We start from the raw sequence: 25,411 nt of genomic DNA, 5'->3' as shown, positions 1-25,411 counted from the left end.
AATGCTGGAGCGATGCTCAGGGAGGCAGATCCCTGGACACTTAGTGGACAAGTCGATGTGACATATTATCCTGAAATGAGGAAGAAACAGTAGACCATGGTGCCATTGGAAAAGCCAGATGTCAGCCTGAGGGATGTCAGCACGGTGCGCAGATTTGCGTGAACACGGGCGCTCACTGGGAGCCTGGGTCACACGCAGATTGGCGCTCCTGAGAGGGATCGGTGCTTCAGAACCGCTGCAGAAGGACGAATACACAGAGGGCCATAATTGAAACGGATCGGCGCTCACGCACGCTGCGAACCTCGGTGATCTGGGATTAACCCGCTCTGAACATGGACTGATGGGCTTCGGATTTAGTGTACACACTATGGCAGTACAGAGCTTTCGGTTGCAAATTATCAGAGGTATGTGCACTACAGATACGGCGATAGGGCAAATGTAAGCGCGGTGACTAATTTCCTTGGGGTATGAGAACAATAGCACATCTAGTATGTGCTATGGTAAGTTTTCTTTAATTCACACTGATACACCGGATATGAGCACGATAGTTCATTCGTTGTCACTCTATATATACACTATAATTATGCTCCATATAAAGTTCCAGATGGGACTTGACTATGTATTTTATACCTTGTTTTCTTACATCCCAGTCATTATAGGGTTTTACACGTTGTATGCACGTTCACCAATGGAAACACTGTGGTGTGATGACGTCATTACCTCATGGTTGGCGCCTTTTTAGTCTCTCTATATATATATATATATATATATATATATATATATATATATATATATATATATATATATATATATATATATATATATATATATGCTTGGTTAGTTGAATCAGCTCCCAATTCTCTACACCTGAGAGTCCTGGTGCATGTACCGTGAATGGCCACTTCCCAAATTTCTTGCAAAAAATTCCTTGAAGTACAGCACCGCTAATTTTCTTTGAATAAAAATGCCTTTATTTGGAACACTGGCAGGACATGGATAAGCGACATTTCAGGCTATACAGAGCCTTTTTTTCAAGCTTTATATATCCCACACAACTGGTTCTGAATTCTGAAACAATGTAGAAGATGATTATTAAACTGTAGTAGAAACTTATTTCTGCTACATTTTTTTAATAACCAGAAGGTAAAAACCAAAGAGCACAAAGGGATAATAATAAACTTACTGCATTTACAAATGCTTTTAAAAACAATTTAATTTAAAAAAAATTAATGCATGTATACTGGAAATATTTTCATTCATTATACAAAATATGTATAATAGACAGTTATGTTAAACTAGACTATTTTACAAAATACATTTTAAGGAAAATGATTTAAAAATACATTAGTTGAAGTAACTTGGCATATGTCCCTTGTTTTTTAGTTGCTATGATATTTGCCTGTTTCCATCCTTTCCAAGCTAACTACCAAATGGAGCTATGGAATTTAAAATATAGCCCTTTGTGTATTAAAACATTATAGCTACCCACAACTTGAGTAATATTATCCATGCCATTCTAGCCCTGCTGCCAATGGCTATATGCATTTCTGAAAATAAGGTGTTGTTTTTGTGTATTACTTTTGTATAGCATTTCACTGTTCCCTCAACCACCAGCAGAGCAGCTGCTTTTAGAATAGATAAGGAAAGAAGCAGCTGGCAGGACACACCCTGTTAAAATTATTTTTATCCACAGAATTATGCTGTGTCCATTTCACTAAATCTCTGCTCTGTTTTAGGGTGATGGCACATGGTATGTTTTGTCACCCAATGTAAAGTGTGCCTAAGTCCTTAGATCTTGAGCTTCTGGGGTGCTTACTCCCCTGGAACTACAGGAGGTTTTAAGACATGTCCTGATCAGCCTGAGCACCCAGTTTCAACCAGATGTGGCCAAGAGCTACTGTAAATTTTGTCCTATGATGGATATTACAAATTCAAAAACCAAATTAACTGTGCAGTGCACAAAAGGGAAGAAACTATTATGTTTTATGCCATACCATATGCTTAGTACTCATCTTTTTGCTCCTGAATGTATTTCTTAAAAATAGCAATAGAAATCAACAATTCCCTATGATGTGTATGAAGTGGGATAAAATAAAATAAACACAGAAAGAGCACAGAGAACATTAGCTGTTATGTTCTAGAACTGATTCCTCAGTTAATTTTTGCTCACTAAGGATTCATTTATGTCTGTTGTGATACTGGGAATAGAGATAGCAAACACAGACACTAAAATCAAATGATCACATTTAACTCAGTATCATGAAGTTGGTGACCCCCCCCCCACACACACACACTTCACAGCATTCTCAGTAACAGAACATTTTGCTTGCCAAGAGCCATAATTCCAGCATTCTTCAGTTGAGCTAAAAGGCTGCCTGTCTGAATTCTCCAGGTGTTTCTCAGTGACTGGCTTTTTTTTGATTCTGTCACTATAATTGGATAGTTATGTGTCTTCCTGGACATTATAATTTACTAAATATGCACTTTATGCATTACAGATTTTATCATTATTTTTTAATTTCCATATTGCAGTGATATTTTCAGATCCAGGCTTTTTGCTCTTGCAAGAGAGTTTCCTTCTCTTTCTCTTCCTTTCATTAAACGGTTTGCAGAGGTCACAGAGGAAGTAGCTGGCAAATCCCTGCTCCAGATAAATTGGTTTTGCTATGAGCAGCGGGAGTGAGAACCGAGAGACACATCCTTAATTAAAGAGGGATCTCAAAGGGAGCAAAGATAATGCGCGTGGGTGATGGGATAACGAGAGAGAGGGAGAATCAAACACAGGGGAAACGCTCATTATATGCAGGACATTTAGAGCTGGAGTTACCAGAATGTATTTTCTTTGATAATCAATTCATTACAATCCATTTAACTACTTCATAGATAGAGGCCAGTAATTCTACCTCTTATAATGCTTGCTTATTCTTATTCCTTCACATTTCCATGAACCGTTTTAAAGGCATTCTGTCATGGGTAGTGATGGGCGAATTTATTCGCCAGGCGTGAATTCGCGACGAATTTGCGCGATTCGCAAAATTCGCGCAAAATTCTGCGTCAAAAAAACGGGCACTGGCGTCAAAAACTAGACGCCAGCGCCGTTTTGCGCGCAAATTCGCCCATCACTAGTCATGGGAAAACATATGTTTTACAAAATGAATTAGTTAACAGCAGTCCTCCAGCAAAATCCTGCATTGAAATTTTCAAAAGAGCAAGTTGATTTTTCTTTTACATTTAATTTTGAAATTTGCCATAGGGCTAACCATGGCGATTTTTGTCCCAGTTTCCCACGGCCATGTGATTTGTGCTCTGATAAACTTCAGTCACACTTTACTGCTGCACTGCAAGTTGGAGTGATATCACCCACATCCCTTCCACCCCTTCATCAGCCTTTCAACAGAACAATGACAAGGTGACACCTGCATTGCTACAAACACTCCCATGGTAAATAGAAGAATATCACTCAATAGTAAAACACCCAAGCCTGACCACAACAGGCTTGGTTTAAATAAAAGCAATTCAATTTAGGAATGTGTGGGTTGACACACCATTGTGGGTTAGGGTTGGGTATGGGTCAGACTGGAGAAGTAAACCCCTCTACTGCTCCCGAAGATTCCCTGTCTTGGGAATCAGGAAGACATAGGTACAGGTTGCATGTTGGTCCTAAAATGACAACATTTTGCGGGTAAGGGTTGGGAGCAGATTACAATTTTGTAGGCTACAGTTGGGTGCAGCTAGAGTTTTTCCTGACCCACACTTCACTAGTTTTGAAGTGCTGCCTCTTTCTAAAAACATAGGATCAGGCATAATGACCTGAGATGGCTGCCTATACACCAATATTACAACTAAAAAGTACACCTATTGCTTCAAGAATAACATTTTAAATGGTATAATGAATTATTTGCAATGATAAAAAAACCTAAACCATAAAAATCATGACAGAATCCCTTTAAGCTACATTATACCTATTTCAGGGGCTTGTTTTTTTAATGGTCCAGCATAACATTTCAGGGTTTACTAAACTGACCAGGGCACTATACCTGTCTCCTATACTATACTGATCAGTAATTACAGTTCCCTGTAAGATGAGCTGGTCTGTGATACATTGTTTAAAAAAAAAAAAAAAACTTCACTCGTGAATGATCTCTTTTAAAAAAAAGGCACTAACTGATGTACTTTGCTTCAGAAAAGCAGCACAACCAGGCATCCATTGTGCTGTGCAGGTGAATGTGTGGTATAGAATATTCATTTAAGTGCTGTACTGCTTGGGAAATAAACTTGAATCAATGTTCTGGTTACCTGGAAGCAAAGAAAAAATGGTAGTGCTGTACCCTAAAGGAAAGTGTATTTTGTAAAAAAGAGGTGCATTGACCTGACATAAAAATGAAGACATTGAACTGAAGTTCAATGGAACCATAGTGCTTGGATGTCTGTGACTTTACTACCCTTAAAGGTTTAAATGCTGTGGAATTCCCTACCGCTTCAGCTGAACTGATCAAGCCACTGAGATGAGTAGTGAAATGTTTTAAAAAAAAACTCTAAGGGGGTTATTTATCAGAGGTCGAATTTTAATTTTTTTTATACTTTGAATGAACTAGAATGAACTCACAACCATGGAGGGTGACTTTTGTGTTTGGGGAGGCTACTTAACCCTTACTTGCCAAGACATTTTTAATCTTACCTATCTGCTTATGTCTAGTAACCCAGAGCATGTAATTGAAAAAAGAGCAATTACTTGCACTTAGGTCCCTGATAGCTAGGTCCCTGTTAGTTTTAATGATGACTGTCTATTAATACAATAAATTAACAAAATGTCAAGGAATTTCTTCACCTCTGACTAGTGGCACCATAGACTGCTGCTTTGAAAACATTTACAACAAAGGAAAAAAATTCTAATCTAATTATCTACCTTGCAAGGACTAAACATGGGGTGTCTTAAATTTTCCATTTTTTCTTCTATAATTCTCAGACAGGCAAAGCATTTAGTGGGTTTTGTTTATTGAGAGGTATAGTTGAACACCAGCTTGGGGATGAACCCTGGATGTAGCTGAAGTGAAAGGTTTGTTTAGGATCTAGTGCACAGGGTAATGGGTAAAGTATAGCATCAACCCCACTAAATAACATGATATAAGTTAGCATTTCTAGCACATTCAACAAAACACACTGGGTATAGGCAACACAAGCACAGTGGGTATTGACTGCCCAAAGGCTTTATACTGTGAGAGACATTTGGGCAGATTTACAAAAGGGTGGAGTGGTTAATGCTAAACCTTGCATTTTACTGTCCCCCACCATATTTCTGCGCTTTTACTCCAAACTATTTCCTGGCAGCATACACGGACTGAGGCTTTTTCCCTTCAAAGTCCCGGTCCTGCCGCTAGGGGATTGGCTAGGTTGAAGGAAGTTTCAAATTATATATATATATATATATATATATACGATATATATATACGATCGAAATCCAAAGGTGCACTCCGTTAACTCAGTGGAGACCTGGGTGCCAGCCAAAGTAGGTAAATATTTGCAGAAAGAAGCGACACTCACAGGATGTTTTCAATGCAGGAAAGTTATGTATTTATTTCACTCAACGTTTCGATCCCCCACAGGGATCTTCGTCAGGAGATTACAAACAAAAAATGTATATATATATATAGTAGCCATACATGCTCATAGCTGGCCAGGAAATTTGACCATACTACAGAACAAGATTGTAACTAGAGAAGAAGCAGAATCCTGCAACTACTCTGAGGTATAGGATATATGGGGGGTTTGAGAACAATGTTCATACCTTCTTTAGGCGCATCGGTTGTTACTAAATAAGTTAACATATAGGAGAAAATTAATTTTGATTAGTTGAATGTATTTATATAGCACCACCAAGGTACGTAGTACTTTGCAAGGCATATACATAAACGTATAAAACAGTCAAAATTGATAAATCTATGTGCTTAGGTGTTTCAATACACAGTTTGGATAAGGTCCCTGCCCCAAAAAGCTTAGACTCTATTAGAACCATTGAAATTTGAGTTCTTACACAGAAATATTTCTTGTGTTTGTTTTCAGTTATGAAATAGAGAAAGAAGAGGGGTAGAGCTGTTGGTTTTTGGCTACATATGGTAGTATGGTGACTGTTAAAGGAGCTTATGATGGCAGTTCTTGCCCACCATTTCCACAATGCATGTTTCTTTACTGCTATTTGCATGGTTCATTCTCATCTGTGTTTAATTTAAGGCACTGTAAATAAAACTATTGCAAAAGCACTATTGCAAAAAAACATTTTTCTGTCCTCCTTCTTTAGGCCTTGGTCATTCCCACTTGCAGGTGGCACAGCTGAGCCCGGGAACTGCTGCCCTGTCTCCATCAGATGGTGAGGGTTTGTCTCCAACTGCACTAAATTATAGGAAGACTGTTCAGCGCCGTCTCTCCATGGAGGTGAGTGAGCAAATATTTTATTATTATTGCTACATTGTATTATTATTATTATTATTGCTACATTGTATTACTTATCTTTCTGTTCAGGCACTCTCCTATGCATATCTCAGTCTCATATTCATATCAATACATGGTTGCTTGGCAATGTTGACCCTAGCAACAGGATAGTTGAAATTGCAAAGTGTAAAGCTGCTGAATAAATACCACAAAAAATGAAAACCAATTGCAAATTATATCAGAATATCACTCTCTACATCATACTAAAATTTAATTTAAAGGTGAACAGCCCCTTTAATATTTGTTTATAATTATACAGTACAATGCTAAAAGGCTGTGTTTGCTGCCATTTTCCTGTTTATTGTTATTCTTCTGCATCATATAGCTTTTTCTGAATGATATAAGTGGACGAGAGGAAAATGTATTGGTTGATAAGGTTTTTTTTCCGACCTATCAATTGTAATCCATTTGTATTGCAGAACGATATTTCAAAACTTTTGAAATGTAAAGAAAGACATCATAATCCAGTTAAGTGCTAGGTGTTTTATGTCACTGTAAAAAAAATAATAATAAATAATGAAAAACTCTTTTCATTCTAGGCTGTAAAGAGTGTGGTATGACATTGTACTGTGATTTATGGCATGTGTTACATAGAGCTTTCTGTCTGTCAGTCGATTTTAGAGGAAGTTCTGTGACAGTCTGAATATAAAACTTTTAGTTAATTTACAGCAAGAAATTAAGATAATGTCTGGATATAGTTATTTAGTAGAGTGGTGGAGATTAGAATAGAACAGAAAGCAATAAAGGAAGAAGGAATATTCAGATACTGTATATATATGAGTTATTGCTTAACATGCTACAGCATTACTGCCATATAATTTTCTTTGTTTCCTACCATTAACCTGCTACATCACTCACCTAGACACTGTCTGGATAATGGCATGGACACACTTCTTCATAATGATCCTATTCCCAGCTTAAGTTAAAAATCATAGGGCAATGGCACACTTAAAGGGATACTGTCATGGGGAAAAAAATTTTTTTCAAAATGAATCAGTTAATAGTGCTGCTCCAGCAGAATTCTGCACTGAAGTCCATTTCTCAAAAGAGCAAACAGATTTTTTTATATTCAGTTTTGAAATCTGACATGGGGCTAGACATTTTGTCAATTTCCCAGCTGCCCCTGGTCATGTGACTTGTGCCTGCACTTTAGGAGAGAAATGCTTTCTGGCAGGCTGCTGTTTTTCCTTCTCAATGTAACTGAATGTGTCTCAGTGGGACATGGGTTTTTACTATTGAGTGTTGTTCTGAGATCTACCAGGCAGCTGTTATCTTGTGTTAGGGAGCTGTTATCTGGTTCCCTTCCATTGTTCTTTTGTTAGGCTGCTGGGGGGGAAAAGGGAGGGGGGTGATATCACTCCAACTTGCAGTACAGCAGTAAAGAGTGATTGAAGTTTATCAGAGCACAAATCACATGACCAGGGGCAGCTGGGAAATTGACAATATGTCTAGCCCCATGTCAGATTTCAAAATTGAATATAAAAAAATCAGTTTGCTCTTTTGAGAAATGGATTTCAGTGCAGAATTCTGCTGGAGCAGCACTATTAAAGGATTCATATTGGAAAAAATTTTTTTTCCAATGACAGTATCCCTTTAAAGACTAGTTGCCTGCAATCAATCTCCTCTTCTGAGGGTGACTAAGCTCCTCCAAATGCTTCCCCACCAGTGATAATGTAAATCGCTGGTGGTAAACCATATGCAAAGCTTAATTTTTCCAAAGTTGCCTCATTAAGAATCTATGGGCAGCCATACCTCCCAGCTGTCCTGTTTTCTGTTGGACAATCACAATTTTGACAGCTCAGTGTGCAATCTGGTTTGTTACTGAAATGTTTAGGGTTTCTCTGTGCATTGATGCCAGAAAAGATACAAAGTTTCTAAAACTTAATTAAAAAGTCTTTTGGCAGAGTGTCCAGAAAACTCAGCACCTGCACTTTATATTTGTAACTATTTAAGATAAGCAGGTCTCTTGGGAGAACTTGCAGCTTAAAGGGAAAAACTGTTATAACACATCTTTTTGCAAATCTTTATGTGAATGCTTCTCAATGTGTACCATTGTCTTTATGGTGAAACTACATAAATTTTATTCTAATTACCTCAAACTAATCTCCCCCAACTGAAGGGAAGGCACGGGAGGCAGTTCGGGGAGATCAGTCGCCCCGAAGAAGAGGAGATTTGTCTTTGGGGCAACTAATTTCCCTGAATCTGAGCGTGTGTCTCTGCCCTTATTGCCTACAGTCATTCAGTCTTGACAACCCCCCCCCCCCAATTTATCTGTAATTGTAAATACTGCTTGTTATAGAGATGATAAATAAGCTGTTGCAGGCATGAGATCTATTTTCCAGAATTAGGGTTGCCATCTGTCCAGTTTTGACCCGGACAGCCAGTTTTTCGGAAGGGCTGTCTGGGTCAAAACTGCCTTATGTGAAAAGCATGCAAAATGTCAAAACACATTTAATTTTAGCAACCGATATATGCAGCCCATCACACGACTCATATATGCTTATTTACTGTAATAGACAAGTGATAGGAAAACTCATATTTCCATTACAATAAACCCATACATATTTTAAAATATTTTTAGCAACCTTAAGCAATGGTGCTCTCAGATAAAAACCTCTTATTCAGAAAACCCTAGGGGGCACATTTACTTACCTTCAATGTCACGCCAGCGTTGGCTTCACCACACTTCGCCAGGCGTAGATTCACGAGGGCTGTGCAAATTCACGAAGATCCGAAGTTGAACACAAGTTACCGATGGTTTGCGACATTGCGCTAGCAATGTTACGATCAGTGGTTCGAAGTTACGCACATTAAATTGGCGCCAAGTTAAAGTACAATCAAGGTATATGTATCAGCAAATACATTACACTATACAAGCCTGGGAAACCTTCATAAAATAAAATAGAGTTTTATTTTGCCTATACATGTGCCCACTGTATAGTTTAGCTGCCATATGTTAGGAAATGTAGGGGGGAAGGAGGGTATCCCCAAAAAAATTTACGATCTTTTTCAGCCTATCACCCTTCAAAAAGTAAAAGATGCCTTCATTTTTTGGGACTTAGAAAAAATTTCAACTTTTTAAGCAAGTCCTATCTACTCTATTGCACTTCGCCTGGTCTGAGGTGGCGAAGTAAAGTCTGGTGAAAGAAAGTCCTATCTACTCTATTGCACTTCGCCTGGTCTGAGGTGGCGAAGTAAAGTCTGGTGCAAGAGGTTACGTTCACTAAAATCCGCAACTTGTGAATTAACGTAGTTACGTCCCTTGGCCAGAGCGCAACTTCGCCTGGCGTAAGGGTCCGAAGTAGCACTAGAGTAGGTCCACTTCACTAGTGAATTTACGCCATCACCTGTAAATCGGCGAAGTGGCAAAATTACTTCGCCCTTTAGTAAATTTGCCCCTAGGTCTCGAATTCCGAATATTAGATTCCATATATGTAATGAGACTAATGACACATATAAAGATTAAAAGCTCTTCTGAAAACCTATAAGTTCCATGCAGGATGTTTAGAGATTTGGCTTAATTGGAGAACTGGGCACAATAACATATATGCTAAATATACACTCAATGGTAGTATAACTTTTGGAGGCATCATTAATTGTGAAGGATTTGGGTTTTTTATGAACAGCAGACTGTGCACTTTTTTGGTGCAATTACATGTGACTATACCATGTACATGGGGAACCATTTGCTTAAAGCCTGCTCAAGGCCAGTACATACAGATCTCCCTTGCACCTGAATGTGCTGCTCCTGATGCTCCAAGCTGGGTACAACTGGAACAAAAGCACTGTGTGCTCCTATAGGAGCTAAAGCAATGCAGTATTATAAAGGTTTGTTGCCATGATTGTGCCTAGTGTAGCACCTGACTTGTGTTTATGAGACATATAATGTAATAATCTGAACTTGTAAAACATGGTTTTTGGTAGAGGCTTTGTTTGTTGGCCCTAAGAAAAAATCACCACTTGATTCTTGGTTTGCAAAGCCAGCCAGGCCTCACAGAACCCCAATAAAACAATTTACCTGTGAGGGAATAACTAGAACCTTTTCAGAACATGAGTGTGTCAGGTTCATCCAATATGGGAAACTGCTGTGTTAGGTCAGAGAGGGAGTACAAGGCTTCTGGGCTATGGAGAACTGTTGCAGACAGTCCATCCACAGAATAACTGCTGATGTAACTACCTTGACAGCAGTCTTGGCATTGATTAAAGTACTTGTAATTTATAAACAGGCACGAGAGAATGTCTTTGTTTCCTTTTTAGGATGTCAGCAAGAGACTTTCTCTACCAATGGATATGCGGTTGCCCCCAGAGCTTCTGGACAAGCTGCAAATAAACAGTCCAAATGATGACCCAAAACCCCTGAGTCGATTACTAAGAAGAGCTTCTCTGGTAAGTATAGCATACAAAACACACAAAAAGTTAAAAACACAAGGATACGGTGGGGCTTTTTTTTTGCTGGCTTAAATATATGTGCCATATCCCTTGGGAAAATCTTTTTCCAAGAAGTTTATTCTTGAGGTTGGATAAACCTCCTTTAATTTTACTCAAGGCTGCTGAAACATTGAGAAACAAGTTGATGAGTTTTCTTTCAAGTAATCATGGTTGGTTCATGGCAAGGAAGTTGTTTGCTTGAATAAATGATACATGGGTACTGTGATAGTTATCTGGTTAATACATGCAATTGCTGTTAAATAATTTGTTATCATGGCTATTTGTAATGTTTTCACTTATGCAGTTCCCTGTTAGATAGGGGGATAAAGTTCAGTCACCTTGTTCCATCCATAGCTTTAACTGTCACTGTTCAATTCAGGTAATATTGATAGTGCTCTGACTCATTCTCACCTTTGTATCATCAGACAAGGAAATTGTGTGGCATCCCAAAGTCATCAGGAACAGAATAAAAGACTTGGGAAAGCTGTTTGTAACACCACAAATGTACATCCAGAAATACTGAATGTGGGTTTGACATTGTTTTATAACTTTCTAGGTTAAAAGGCTCCTAGTTCCAGAAAGTACCAGTGTTATGACATTAAAATCAAACATGCTTTAATTATGTCTGACATTTGTAACTGCAATTGTTTTTCTTTGCTCATTAGAGGGAGCTGCTGCTCTATCACTTTGCTTTTTTCACTTTAATACTTGCCAGTCATAGATTTTTCATCTAGTTTGATGGATTTATGATCATGATGCTTGTCTGTTTTTGTGTTTCTATTAAAAAAAATCTTTTGACAACTCATCCCACTATTGGGTCATCAGCATTTACAGAAATCAACGTATTACACTTCCCCGAGTGATGTGACTGATTTGTCAGGGCAGTTTGACATTCATGTGTGTGGCTATATTACACTAATATTCAGCCAGCTGTCCCATGGGCAAAAAGTATCCCTCACTTTAGTCTGCAAGGTCTCATATCTATAACGGAACATAACTAAGGAGGAGGAACTTTAACTGTCCATTTATAAAAAGAAGACCTCGACCAAAACTCTCCATTCTTTGTATACAACAGGTGAGTTAACGGGTCTTTCTCAATTGTAAGGCAGGTGATCCTTGATAGTATGTCTGTTGTAGTGTCCCATAATGGTATTATAACTGGGCAGGTCCAGTAGATGTGAAAAAATGTCACTGGGCTTTGATGACATCGCCAGCAGGCAGCTGATGTTTCTGGCAAAAGTTTGTGCAACAATGCTGGGGTATGATACCATTCATAGTGAATTGTATGTATATATTAGATTAGATTAGATTAGATTCGGGTACAAGGAGTTTACATAGTGCCGTAACCTGCAGTACATACTGTATAGTCTTTCAGTCCTTGTAACTGATATGTCCGTATCAGCTCTGTTTTATTCATGAATTTGTTCTTAACATCAGACAACTTATAGATTTGAAATGCATTGGTATGGTCCCATATTTTGACAAAGTGCCCTTCCATCCACATGCTAAATCTGGGTTGAATAAGAATGGTGTTAGAGGGGATGCAGATCCTTTTAGTTTTAATTCATTTGTTTTTTGGTATCATAATTTACATGTAAATTGTATTGTTTTTAGTAAAGAACTCATATCCAACTTTATATCCTTCCCCCAAAATAGTGTGCTAGGATGTATAGGCTTCTTTTTGTGTTAAATAAATGATTTGGCGCATATGGGTTGCCAGATAGTATTTATAGAAGTCTGGGAATCCTATACCACCTTGTGAGTGGTTGGTTTGTAACAGTTCTCCTTTCACCCTATGGCTTTTCTTTCCCCAGATTAATTGTAGACATTCACTTTCAAACTGTTACTATTCGGGGGACAGGGATGGGTAATGTTTCAAAACAGTATAATAGCTTAGGTAATACGTTCATTTTTATTGATGCCATTTACCAAACCATGAAATATTATGTTTCTGCCAAGTGTATAAATCTTAACAGGGAGGCTGGTTTTCATTCCAATTTAGTGTCTATATGAAAGATTTGCTTTCTTCTCATACAGCTTTATACAGCATAGTGTAAACACTGTTTATTGCCAAAAAACATAAAACATACAAGTGAACTTTTTAGAAAGGGCATTCCTTTAACTTACTTGCTGATCACTGCCAATAACAACAGAGTCACAGTCCTGACAATAGCAACAAGAAATGCAATGTGCTCAGTTTTTAGCAAGCATTAAAAACAGGACTTCTTTGTAGGACCTCTTTGCATCTAACAACCATGCATATAAATTGCACTGTATTTTATGTTCAGAGGAAAAAAACAAAGTTAAAATCACTAGGCACAATTACTACTAGGCACAATTACTGGGTCTATTGCACTTGTGCATTTTAGCCTAGCCCTTGATAAATGACCCCGTTTGTTAAAGTAGTTATGATCTTATGATGTAGCAACCTATCAGTCTGTCAGCTTTTCTTCCTAATTCATATCTTTTTCTGCTCTTTCTATCGAGATAGTTTTACCACAGTGAAGGGCTCATTTATAACACAAGTGCTTCAATTCAGTAGCAAATAGCTGTATTACTCACAATATACAGGACATATATAATCTAAAATGTATAATGCAAAGCTGATTACTAATAAATTAATTAAAAACAGAAACCTCTAACCATAAGTTTTGCAACTGAGCTCTCTGTCCCCCTTTACCCTGGTCCAAGTGCAGAGAAGATTATTAATTAACTAACTAACTAATTAATTAATTAATTAATTAATTAATTAATTTGCCCCCTCCCCCAGTTCATGTATGAGGGAGGGGGTGACATCAATTCTGTTTCTGTACAAGGCAGATGTGACAAGTAAATACTATATCATCAGGCCTGGATTTGTATGAAAGCCACAAAAATGTAGGGGCAGCATGCTGCCCACTTGCCACATTGATAGGGAGCTCCAGTTTCTACAGCAAATATCCAGGAGCCAGTTGATGAGTGGGCACAGCACCTGAGCAGAAAATGCTGTAATGTAATACATTTTGTTTATTGCAGTCTGACATTGGGTTTGGAAAACTGGAGACATACATAAAGCTGGACAAACTGGGAGAGGTAAGAGAGTATTTGCCGCAATTCCTAAATTATTAAAGGTAAGGTTTATCGTATCTGACTTAATTTATGAAAAGTGTGGGCAATTTATATTTGGAGATCTTAATGTATTGTATAGTGTTTTAGACTTTTTTCAGTTAAAGACACATTTAGCAAGATTATAGTTCTGCGTGAACCATTCAACCAGTCACCAGATGACGTATGGCAGCAAGAAAGTGTTCACCACTAATTTCTTTTTTCAATTTAATTTTTTGGTCTTAACTAGGGGGGCTAGGGTACCAGACCCACTTAGTGTGAACCCTTTAAACTATTTTGTGAGATTTACACTGAGGCCTATTTATTATAGGTGAATTTTTGTGGTTTTAGAGGTTTTTTGAAACCACAACTAAACTCACTTTCTCTAAAACCACAAATGTCATGAAATGTATTATGAAATTGAAATTTAAAAAGTACAAATGAAAAAGCACTAAATGATGCGCCAATAAGTATGATTACCTCAAATACCTCTAAAAATGTAAGCTTGTAATGTAAATTTTTTGATCAATTACTAGAGAAAAAAATCTTAAAACAGATTAAAATAGTCCAATAAAATAAGTGCAGCTCCCACTGACTTCTATAGGACCTCGTCAACTTTTACTTGGCTCATATTTGTATTAGAGGTTTTCATGGTTTTTACACTTGCTAAATCTCTTTAGAGATTCTAGAACAAAATAGAAATCCAAATGTTAGTAAATCAGCCCTTATGTGTATTTGTCATACTTAAATATTATATAATAAATAGTACCTATCAGTCACAACTCCTCTTGTAAAAGAATAAATATTTTCTTTTCACATTAGCACATACAGAAAAAAGCAATGCCCAAATAAGTGCTAATGGCAACATTATTTACACCAAGGAATCCTGTTGTGTTATAAGGACTAAAGGATAAATCTTACTGTCTAAAGCAGTGGTGTTACTATAGAGGAAGCAGACGACAAGGTCTTGGGGTGGCCCTGCCCTTCAAAAATATTTCTGGCGTGGGGAGCCCCAGCATGCTCTTTTTATGCCCCTGGTCTTAAGTAAACTTTGTATTTGTAGGGAACCTATGCCACTGTCTTTAAAGGTCGCAGCAAGCTTACAGGGAACTTGGTAGCCCTGAAAGAAATAAGACTGGAGCATGAGGAAGGAGCACCCTGCACAGCAATCAGAGAAGGTACAGCAGAGAACAATGTTTAATGGGATGGAAATGTATCAAAGAGATTTGATAAGAGAAGGCACTCTGGAGTAATTAGTGAGTTTTACTTACCATGCACACTGTAACAGCTGCCTTGACCATTAGCTAAGTACTGGTCTTTTTTATGAGATGTGCCTATAGGCTTTTTGTGCAACCTCCAAAGTCTTACCTACCTGCATGCTTACTATGCAGATGCCAATTTGTTTGCAATTCGCTAAACTATGCAAATCGTTGTATCGCCTGTATATGCCTGATGTAGTCAAGTGCAATTATACTGAAATTTTATGGGATGAAAGTTGAATTATAGGTAAAAAAAAATTGTGATGTGTCAATTTTTTGCACTAATTTAGTAAATGAACCTTAAGTTGATTAGCAGTGATTAGTAGATCCAGACTAGTAACAGAGTAGGAAGAGGGCATAAAAAGACCAAAAATAATAAAAGATTTTTCAGGTCAGCAAAATGTTCAAAAAATGTTCACAAGACCATAGTGTGAGTGCTTTTGTATAGGTCATGGACCTATGAGTGACCTCTAATATGGTTATATTTTATGGTATATCTGCATTTTTTATTAAATGATCCAAGTTTCAGTGAATCATGTGACATGATTGATATTAAGCACCATTTCTAACAGATGACATCACAAATAAAGATATATTTTCATGGTATTCATGGCTATTGTGCATAATAAATATATAACACACTACTTCTTCTCATTCCTAGTTTCGCTCCTGAAGAATCTTAAACATTCCAACATTGTAACACTGCATGACATCATCCACACAGAATACTGTCTCACTCTTGTATTCGAGTACTTGGTAAGAGGCAATTTCAAAGCTAAATTTTTGCTATTTGCTGCTGTTCAACTAAGGTTTTGTAGATCATTCTTTCTTTGCATAAATTTCATTGTATTACATTTCTTTTGTGTTACATACAATACATTTCAAAAAAGAATGCTCTGTGTTGGCACTAATCCCATCTCTCATTCTTTCCTTCCAGTATTTGTAAATAAATACATGATAAGCCTCTTATAATATGGCATTAAAACATGTGCATTTGCGCTGAAAAGGACCTCATCTGTCTCCAAAAACGAATGTGTTATATGCAGGTTAAATATTATACAGCAAACTGAATAGTAGGTTTCTCATGGCCATCCTGGTGTTGAAATCTTAGGGTTTGTAGACATTACTTTGGGACTTCCCTGACCTGGATTTGCAGCCAAAACAATAAATTATGCTAGCATAAACTTAAATCAGGTCTGGTTCTACTGTTTTGATATACTGTACAGACCTCCTGATTATATTCAGGGTTGCCTCCTATAGTTCACAGTTTTAATTTATGGAGGTGCAGTAACATTCCAAAGATTACAAGCAGTGGTACAGGAGTTGCCCAATACTTTTAGATGTTTTTAGTTCAAACCCTGACAAAAGCCTTGTACACACATGTCACTAGTGCAGCTCATGTGGACAGGACTCTGGCTTCACTCATAAACCTGACTAAAAGAGACTACAGCCCACCTCAAAACATTGTGAGTCTTTTGTTCTCAATGCATTTAACTGTGTAAAGGACTAACAGCATATGCTTTTTCTTTTGCAGGACAGTGACTTAAAACAGTACCTAGATAACTGTGGAAACCTCATGTGCATGCACAATGTCAAGGTGAGACATCTACAGACCGAAAGAAACCATTTCATTGTGGGATTAAATTGAGCTAAAAGAATACATCAAAAAAGAGGAGTCATGTACATCTGCAGTGCTTAATAACAATGTGATTATGCTATAAAATATCTGAAACATCACATGGAAGAGAAATTTGAAGTCATTAAGTCATAATTAGAAAAGTATCTAAAGAGGTAGTTATCAATTAGCAATGTACATCAGCTATAATAGATCTTACAATGAGCACCTTGGTGTGATTTTCCACGCACCATCAAGCTGAATCAATGCTTCTGTAAGCCAGCTGTATGTCATGAGCTTTGCAAAACTGGCAGGGTTACCATTCTAGGCATGCATGTATCGAAGGAGGCATAATCTGATATAAGGATCACACAACTTTTAGCCCTAAGCAATAAAAAAATATATTGACCTAACCTTTTCCAAAGGATTCCAACCCAACTTTGGTTGCTAAGACGGTACTAAAGACAATATGCTATGGAAAGGCATCTCATAGGAGTTATTCCTTTTATACTTGCATAACCATTATAACGATTAGTGTAGTGTGGATTTTGTAGCAGTGGTTGTGAAGAATCAAAGTAGGGCTGAGCTTTAGAATGGTTGTCCCTTTATAGACCATTTGAAGAGAAAAGCAGAACACATTAATACACATATGTTTTCAAGTTAAAAGGGTAGTATAACCCTTGTTCAATATGAATTCAATGAATAAGACTTGTGCTGAACATACTTTTATGCTATTGTTTTAACTGTAGCCAAAAAGGGCAAAAAAAGAGAAACTAGAAATTCTGTTCAATCAACAACTTTCTGGTTCTTGCAAGTAATTTTTGGAGTAGAAGAATCATAAGAAAATCAGCACATAAAATCAGAGACATACACAAAAAAATGTGAAGGGGAGGTGGTTATTTATACAGAGCTCAGCATTCATGAGGAGGCAGAAAGGGTAAAAACAAAAGCTATATTGTCTATAACAATTTTTTTTTAGAAAATACTGCTTTTTCAGCACAAAATCTTTTTATTTAATGTGTATATAGGTGTATACTGTCGCTTTAAACGAAAAATGCAAAAAATTTGCATTTTATCTTCAATTAGTTATAAAGAGAGAACTAACCTGGTAAACTGGGAAGGCCACAATTCTCTTGAGATGAAAGTGCCTGGCAGTGACCTTTTTTTCAAGGGGGCACTGTCACAGGATCAAAGTGTGTTAAGGGCCACCACAATTTCAGGACCAGTCATTTTTATGTGATCATGAAGAATGTATTTTCTTTCTTATCTTTTCATTTCAAAGGTAAGCAAGATATTGTGAACAGATGATAGGAAAGATAGCATTGTGAATTGATTGTACATTAGAACCATCAGACAGTATATAACTTTTCTGTCAAGTTATGGGACTCAATTAGCTTTTGTAATTTTGTATGTGAGAAAAGTGTATTGCAATCACTGTGCTTATGGCACATAGTTCAGTTATCTCATCAGCTGTATATCTAATAATAGATATTTGCAATTATAATAATAGAACCAATGTACTTATAACCCTGTTATAAGTGGAAAGGTTATTGAAAGATGTTCTTCTTTTCGTTTTAATTTGCCCTAGATCTTCATGTTCCAGCTGCTTCGTGGTCTATCTTATTGCCACAGAAGGAAAATCCTGCACAGGGATCTCAAACCACAGAATCTGCTGATAAATGAGAAGGGAGAATTAAAGCTGGCAGACTTTGGTGTGTGTGTGTTTTCTATGTAATGTTGACATAATAAAGGCTACAGCTTTGTCCCTGCTTTAAAACATTATAGGGGTTACTATAAAAAACAGATGAGAAGTTTGCCTCAGTCTAGTAACCAATAGTAACCAATATCTTTATTTATACAAAGTTAAAAATGTATATTTGCACCTCCAGCCGCCCTATGTTTTTCACACCCACCATATTTTTTTTTTTATTCATCATAAAATATTATAATCAACAGAGATAAATATCCAGTTATAATTTGAGCAATGCTTATTCATCAAGCACTTCTTCTCTTGATCTGGCTGGGATTTGCATCTCCTGGCAGATAAGAAAATTCAGTGTATGGTGCAGATCAAGGTGTATGAGGCAACCAGCACTCTCTTAAAGGGGTTGTTCACCTTCGATTTAATTTGTAGTAAGACAATTTGCAAATGGTTCTTATAATTTGTGTTTTTTGAGTTATTTAGCTTTTTATTCAGCAGCTCTTCAGTTTGCAATTTCAGCAATCGTGTTGCTAGGGTTCAAATGACCCTAGCAACCATACATTGATTTGAAAATGAAACTGGAATATGAACAGCAGAGGGCCTGAATATAAAGATGAGTAATTAAAAGTAATAACAATATATTTGTAGCCTTACAGAGCATGTGTTTTATAGATGGGGCCAGTGATCTCTAGATGAAAGAAAGCAATACATAATACCAGTGTAATGCCAGATGTTTAAATATATATACCCACCAAATCAAAAACAATTATTTCTTTACTTCTAAGGAGTGTTCCTTAGAAGTAAAAAAATAATCCCCATATGAAAGATGGAAAGAAGAAGGCAAAAAATTAAAAATATAAAAAATAAATATTGAAGACCAACTGAAAAGTTGCCTAGAACTGGCCATTGTATAACATACTAAAAGTTAACTTCATGGTGAGCCACCCCTTTAAAGGACCAGTAACATCAAAAAAATTTTTTAAAAAATTCGTTAGTATACAACGAAAAAAAAACACCAAGACGAATTAAACTTTAAATAGCAAAGCCTTTATTAAGAAATAACTTACTGAAACTCCACTTCCGCTCCCCGCAAGCACGTCCATGGAGATCCCAGGAAGGCGACCCCCATACCCGCTGCTGCTGGGCTCTAGATACACGGCGATTACATGGGAAGGATTCAGTTTTTGTATCTGTCCATGACCAGTTGCACCGGCAGTGCAGGACTCAGAGGATGTATAAGTACCGGTTCAGCTCGGCTGCACACTCGTGTCTGCACTCCTCTACCTTACTGCACCTCTTGTAGAGCCATTGGGGAGGCTGCCCACATTGCCTTCCTACTGCTGCTGTTGGACACCTGGGAGGATGGAGGATGAAGAAGAGAAGGAGATCGGGTCAGAGAACAGCGGTCATGGAGGAGAAACAGCCAGGGAGGAGAAATCAAGCGCCGCAGAATGGATGGTCGCCGTTTCTGAAGAGGAGCGGAAGTGGAGTTTGAGTAAGTTATTTCTTAATAAAGGCTTTGCTATTTAAAGTTTAATTCGTCTTGGTGTTTTTTTTTCGTTGTATACTAACGAATTTTTAAAAAAATGTTTTTGATGTTACTGGTCCTTTAAGGACAGGGCCAAGTTGCTTCCTGCATCCTTTGCCACTCCCTAATTTGCCTGTCTGAAAGGAACAGTTCAGTGTGAAAATAAAAACTGGATAAATATAGGCTGTGCAAAATAAAAAATATTTCTAATAGTTAGTTAGCCAAAATGTAATGTATAAAGGCTGGAGTGACTGGATGTCTAACATAAGAAAAACAGAACACTACTTCATGCTTTCAGCTCTATAACTCTGAGCTAGTCAGCGACTTGAAGGGGGGCCACATGGTACATATCTGTTCAGTGAGTTTGCAATTGATTCTCAGCATTCATATTCAAAAGCAACAGACATGACCCATGTGGCCCCCCCTCAAGTCTCTTATTGGTTAATGCCTGGTAACCAGGGTAACCAGTCAGTGTAAACCAAGAGAGCTGAAAAGCAGGAAGTAGTGATCTGGCTATTATGTTACACACCCAGTCTCTCCAGCCTTTATACATTACATTTATGGCTAACTATATTAGAAACATTTTTTATTTTGCATAGCCTATCTATTTAACCAGTTTTTATTTTTACACTGAACAATTCCTCTAATGTTGCACATGTTGTGGCATGCAGTGTACAAAATGCAAAACATGGAGGCATTGGGGTTTAATTACTAAACTCCGAATGCAAAAATCCTGAAAAAGTAGTGATTTTTTAGTATAAAATCGGACTTTTAAAAAATCACGAGGATGGAAAAGTCAGAATTAGAAAATCCGGCATCTCAGACCTGTCGAGGTCAAGGGAGAAGTCCCAATAATTGTTGATGTGTGCTGGGTTTCATGCAATACCCCGAAGTTTTCTGAGTTTTCTGAGTTTTCTGTAAAATATAAAAGTTTTCTGTAAAATATAATAATAAATATGCAGAAAAATTAGATCAGAGTTTGTGGCTGGAAATGTTGAGATAAAATTCGGACTTTTATAAATAACCTCCCTTGTGTCTTTTTTTTTGTACATTGCATACTGCTTCTAAAGATTGTACATGACCCCTCTTACATGGCAAACTATTGACCCGATCCTACTTAAAGGGCATGTAAATTCAAAAAAATAAAATCCCATTTTTACTTTCTTTAATGAAAAAGAACCCTATCTCCAATATACTTTGATTAAAACATGTGTACCGTTTTTAAAACCTGAAGGGAAATTCTCCCTTCATTTACTGCTGTAGATAGGAATTGTCAGTGGGTCCCTTACTGCTGAACAGTGAAACAATCATACTTCTGAACAACAAGGGGAGCCCCCGCCTGACTTCCCAGCCATGCAGAACTCAAGCAGCTTTGTTCATGACGATCCCTAAGCAGCCCAGACCACACTGAGCATGTGCACAGTCTTAGTCTTGCAAAGTTGTTTAACAAAGTTACAAGATGGTGACCCCCTGTAGCCAACTCTGAAAGCATAAATTATTTGTTTGGGGCATGTAAAGGCAAAAAAATAAAATCCAATTTTTACTTTCTTTAATGAAAAAGAAACCTATTTGATAAATAACCCCCATTGTGTCTGTTTTTTTGTACATTGCATACTGCTTCTAAAGGTTGTACATGACCCCTCTTACATGGCAAAGTATTGACCTGATCCTACTTAAAGGGCATGTAAAGGCAAAAAAATAAAATCCAATTTTTACTTTCTTTAATGAAAAAGAAACCTTCTTCAATTCACTCTAATTAAAAAATGTGTACCGTTTTTTTTTTTTTATATAAGAAACCTGTCTGTATGCAGTGAAATTCTCCCTTACTTTACTGCTGTGGATAGGACTTGTCAGACGGTCCCTAACTGCAGGGAAACAATCATACTGATGAACAGCAGGGGGAGCCCCGCCTTACTTCCCAGCCATGTAGAACTTAAGCAGCTTTGTTTGTTTCCCTGAAGAGCAGTTGGCAACTGTGTATTGATTTGTATTGGATTTTATTTTGGCATTACAACAACTTTACTGTTTCCAACTCCAGCTGCAGGGACAAAGATCATGGAGCCAGATTAAAACAGATTTAAACAGATACACTGGGATTCTAGTTGGTGGATTATTTTGCTGCAGCCACTGGTTCTGCAGAGTTGGAGAAAGTTTGTATTAAACAATACAAAAACTATAAAATCCACATTAGATTACATGACAACACAGGACCCAGTGCAGTATGACTATTCTGATTAATCATCATCTTACTGTATTGGCTTCTGGCAGATATTATATGACTTGTGCTGTTTTGATAATTTATGACGATCTCTAAGCAGCCCAGACCACACTGAGCATGTGCACTGTCTTGGTCTTGCAAAGATGTTTAACAAAGTTACAAGATGGTGACCCCCTGTGGCCAACTTTGAAAGCATAAATCATTTGTTTGATAAGGCTTGTGGTGAAGTTCATGTTTATATTTAGTATACAAACTACAGCATTTGTTATTATTCTATTTTAGACTTTACTTCCCCTTTAAATTCATTTAAACAAATAATATAAGTACATATATAATTTAGAATACTATATTCTAACAAATATAGTATATATTATGTTTGCATGAATTGGACCTCTTAGATTTAGTACAGATTTGGCTGTATTTTCAAAATGTATTTGAAGAAACGTTGGCCTGTTTTCTTTTAATTTATGATATGATAAAGGAGAATTTTTTAATATATTTTTTACATTCCCAGTGTTGGCACAAGATAGCACCTGGGTCAGTAGTTTTTCCTAGCGTGGGAGAGCTTGACCTATTCCAGATTTTATATATATATATATATATATATATATATATATATATATATATATATATATATATATATATATATATATATATATATATATATATATATATATATAAACTGTATATATATATATATATATATATATTTTTTTTTTTTTTGGCAGTTTTTTTTAGTCAGGATAATAAATGTATTGTAAAAAAAGAGTAAAAGAATAATTCTTCTTTGTCCTATGCACAGGCCTTGCGAGAGCCAAGTCAGTACCCACCAAGACCTACTCCAATGAAGTGGTGACACTCTGGTACAGACCCCCTGATGTTCTACTAGGTTCCACTGAGTACAGTACACCCATTGATATGTGGTGAGTGATATTGGCTACAGTTATCATGCTGTATGGACCGAGAAGGATAGAAGCAGGAACTTTTTGGACTGACACGACAAGGGAAGTCAAAATGCTTATATTGTGGTCTGTGCTTATTTAGGTTATCATAAGTAAGTTTATCATAAATAAGACTGATCACAATAAAAGTATTTTGTTTGTCATGCAAAGTAGCAAAAACTCCATGCCATGCAGAAAAGCATGTCTATACATTTGACATACATCTACAAGATCTATTACTTGGAATGCTTGGGACCTGGGGTTTTTGGATGTCTTTTTTATTGGGGTCACTGTAGCTTAAGACTACTTAAAGGGATAAGGTCATGGGAAAAATGTTTTTTTCAAAAACCCATTAGTTAACACTGTTGCTCCAGCAGAATTTTTTTATATTTAATTTTGAAATCTGACATGGGGCTAGACATATTGTCAGTTTCCCAGCTGCTCCCAGTCATGTGACTGGGAGTTCTGATAAACTTCAGTCACTCTTTACTGCTGTGCTGCAAGTTGGAGTGATATCACCCCCTACCCCCCCCCAGCAGTCTAACAACAGAATAATGGGAAGGTAACCAGATATTAGCTCCCTAAGACAAGATAACAGCTCCCTGGTAGATATAAGAACAGCACTCAATAGTAAAATCCAGGTCCCACTGCGACACATTCAGCTACATTGAGTAGGAGAAACAACAGCCTGCTAGAAAGCAGTTACATCCTTAAGTGCTGGCTCTTTCTGAAAGCACGTGCACAGGCAAAATGACCTGAGGTGGCTGCCTACACACAAATAATACAAATTGTTGGTTCAGGAATTAAATTTTATATGGTAAAGTGAATTATTTGCAGTGTTAACAGTGTACTTTTGAAATAAAAACGACATCATAAAAATCATGACAGAATCCCTTTAAACATCTGCCATAAAATAAAGGTTTATGCTAGTTTAGTTATCATTACGTACAAGGTACTGTTTCATTATTATTATTATTATAGAAAGAAATTAATAATTTAGAAAATAAGTGTTTTCTTAAATCGGATGAATTCCTGTGTTTTTGAGCTTTTTGAATAATGGGGTTTCCTATAATATATCTCATTATATTGTTTTCTTACCAAAAGGAATTTAGATGGAAATATCCAGGTGTAGACTTAAATGTAAATCAATTTATTAATTGCATTTTTTTACCAGACATCCTAATATATTAAGTTGTTGGCAATAGAATATTCTTTTATCAAAACTTGTGGTACATTTATGCATGATAACTGCATGAAATTGTTTTCCTCTGTCAGCTTATATACATTACTGTATATATTATTCCATGAGTTCTAGATTTTGTATTATGAAGCACTCAAAATTAAAATATAATTTGACATACTATTTATTTCTACGTTACATATGTAACAGTATTGTACGCCTCATTTGCAAAGGCAAAGTGCAAAAAAAGGCCACAATCAACCTCAGAGTTCACTTGCAAAATGGCCTTTGGAACCAGCACTGACTGCAATAATTAGCACAGGATCCAAGGAAGCTGGCGTAGGCACATAGAGTCCCCTCTGCCACCCCTACCTGTTTTCATCCAGCGATGGGTGCAGTGTGTAGAGTGCAGGGGGGGGGGATTGGGTGTCCCTTAGTGATCATTCTCATAGCACTTGTGCCCAAGAATGAACCCTATCATTTTATGAAGTATTGGTACATATAGCAGTGTGTTAGCTATCAGCTGTTGTGTTTATATTGTGTTATGCTGCCATTTTACATCCTTTCAGTCTTTTGTGTTACATAGGGCAAGTAGAGCAGGGCTACCTTCGGTCACGTTACTGTGACTTCTGTGTTTTTACCATTTGAGTAGTTGCTTCCACACATTTCCTTGATTTTACAATTTCTCAGATTTTATACCATTTATTTTTGATCCCCTGAAAAACATAATATAGGGGTTCTGCCCTATATAGAGTGTAAACTATAAACATTGCTGTTTTTAAAATACAAAGATATATGGGCAAATTTAAAAAAAAAATCTTTTTAACAGGGTTGTTTACATTTAAATTAACTTTTAGTATGATGTAAATAAAGATACATATTCTGAGACAATTTGCAGGGTTTCATTTTTTATTTCTGTTTTTTTGAGCTATTTAGCTTTTAATTCAACAGCTCTCCAGTTTGCAATTTT

The 25,411-nt window shown here is 36.9% G+C and overlaps 1 protein-coding gene across 3 annotated transcripts in view; it reads left to right on the top strand.

Moving 5' to 3' along the window:
* Positions 1–25,411, top strand: part of cdk18.L (cyclin-dependent kinase 18 L homeolog) — a 145,924-nt gene that overhangs the window by 93,190 nt on the left and 27,323 nt on the right. For all 3 annotated transcript variants that reach the window (XR_005965365.1, XM_018246503.2, XM_041581983.1), the window contains exons 3-10: positions 6,296–6,429; positions 10,744–10,872; positions 13,930–13,986; positions 15,062–15,176; positions 15,919–16,013; positions 16,792–16,854; positions 18,461–18,584; positions 23,123–23,243. Coding sequence is in view for 2 of the 3 variants with exons in the window: in XM_018246503.2 (XP_018101992.1) it covers positions 6,296–6,429; positions 10,744–10,872; positions 13,930–13,986; positions 15,062–15,176; positions 15,919–16,013; positions 16,792–16,854; positions 18,461–18,584; positions 23,123–23,243 (838 nt within the window). In the remaining variant the exon portion in view is untranslated. The remainder of the gene's footprint in view (positions 1–6,295; positions 6,430–10,743; positions 10,873–13,929; positions 13,987–15,061; positions 15,177–15,918; positions 16,014–16,791; positions 16,855–18,460; positions 18,585–23,122; positions 23,244–25,411) is intronic.

This window comes from Xenopus laevis, chromosome 2L (assembly GCF_017654675.1).
Source record: "Xenopus laevis strain J_2021 chromosome 2L, Xenopus_laevis_v10.1, whole genome shotgun sequence".
Lineage (NCBI taxonomy): Eukaryota > Metazoa > Chordata > Amphibia > Anura > Pipidae > Xenopus > Xenopus laevis.
This window is presented reverse-complemented; position numbering and strand designations above follow the sequence as displayed.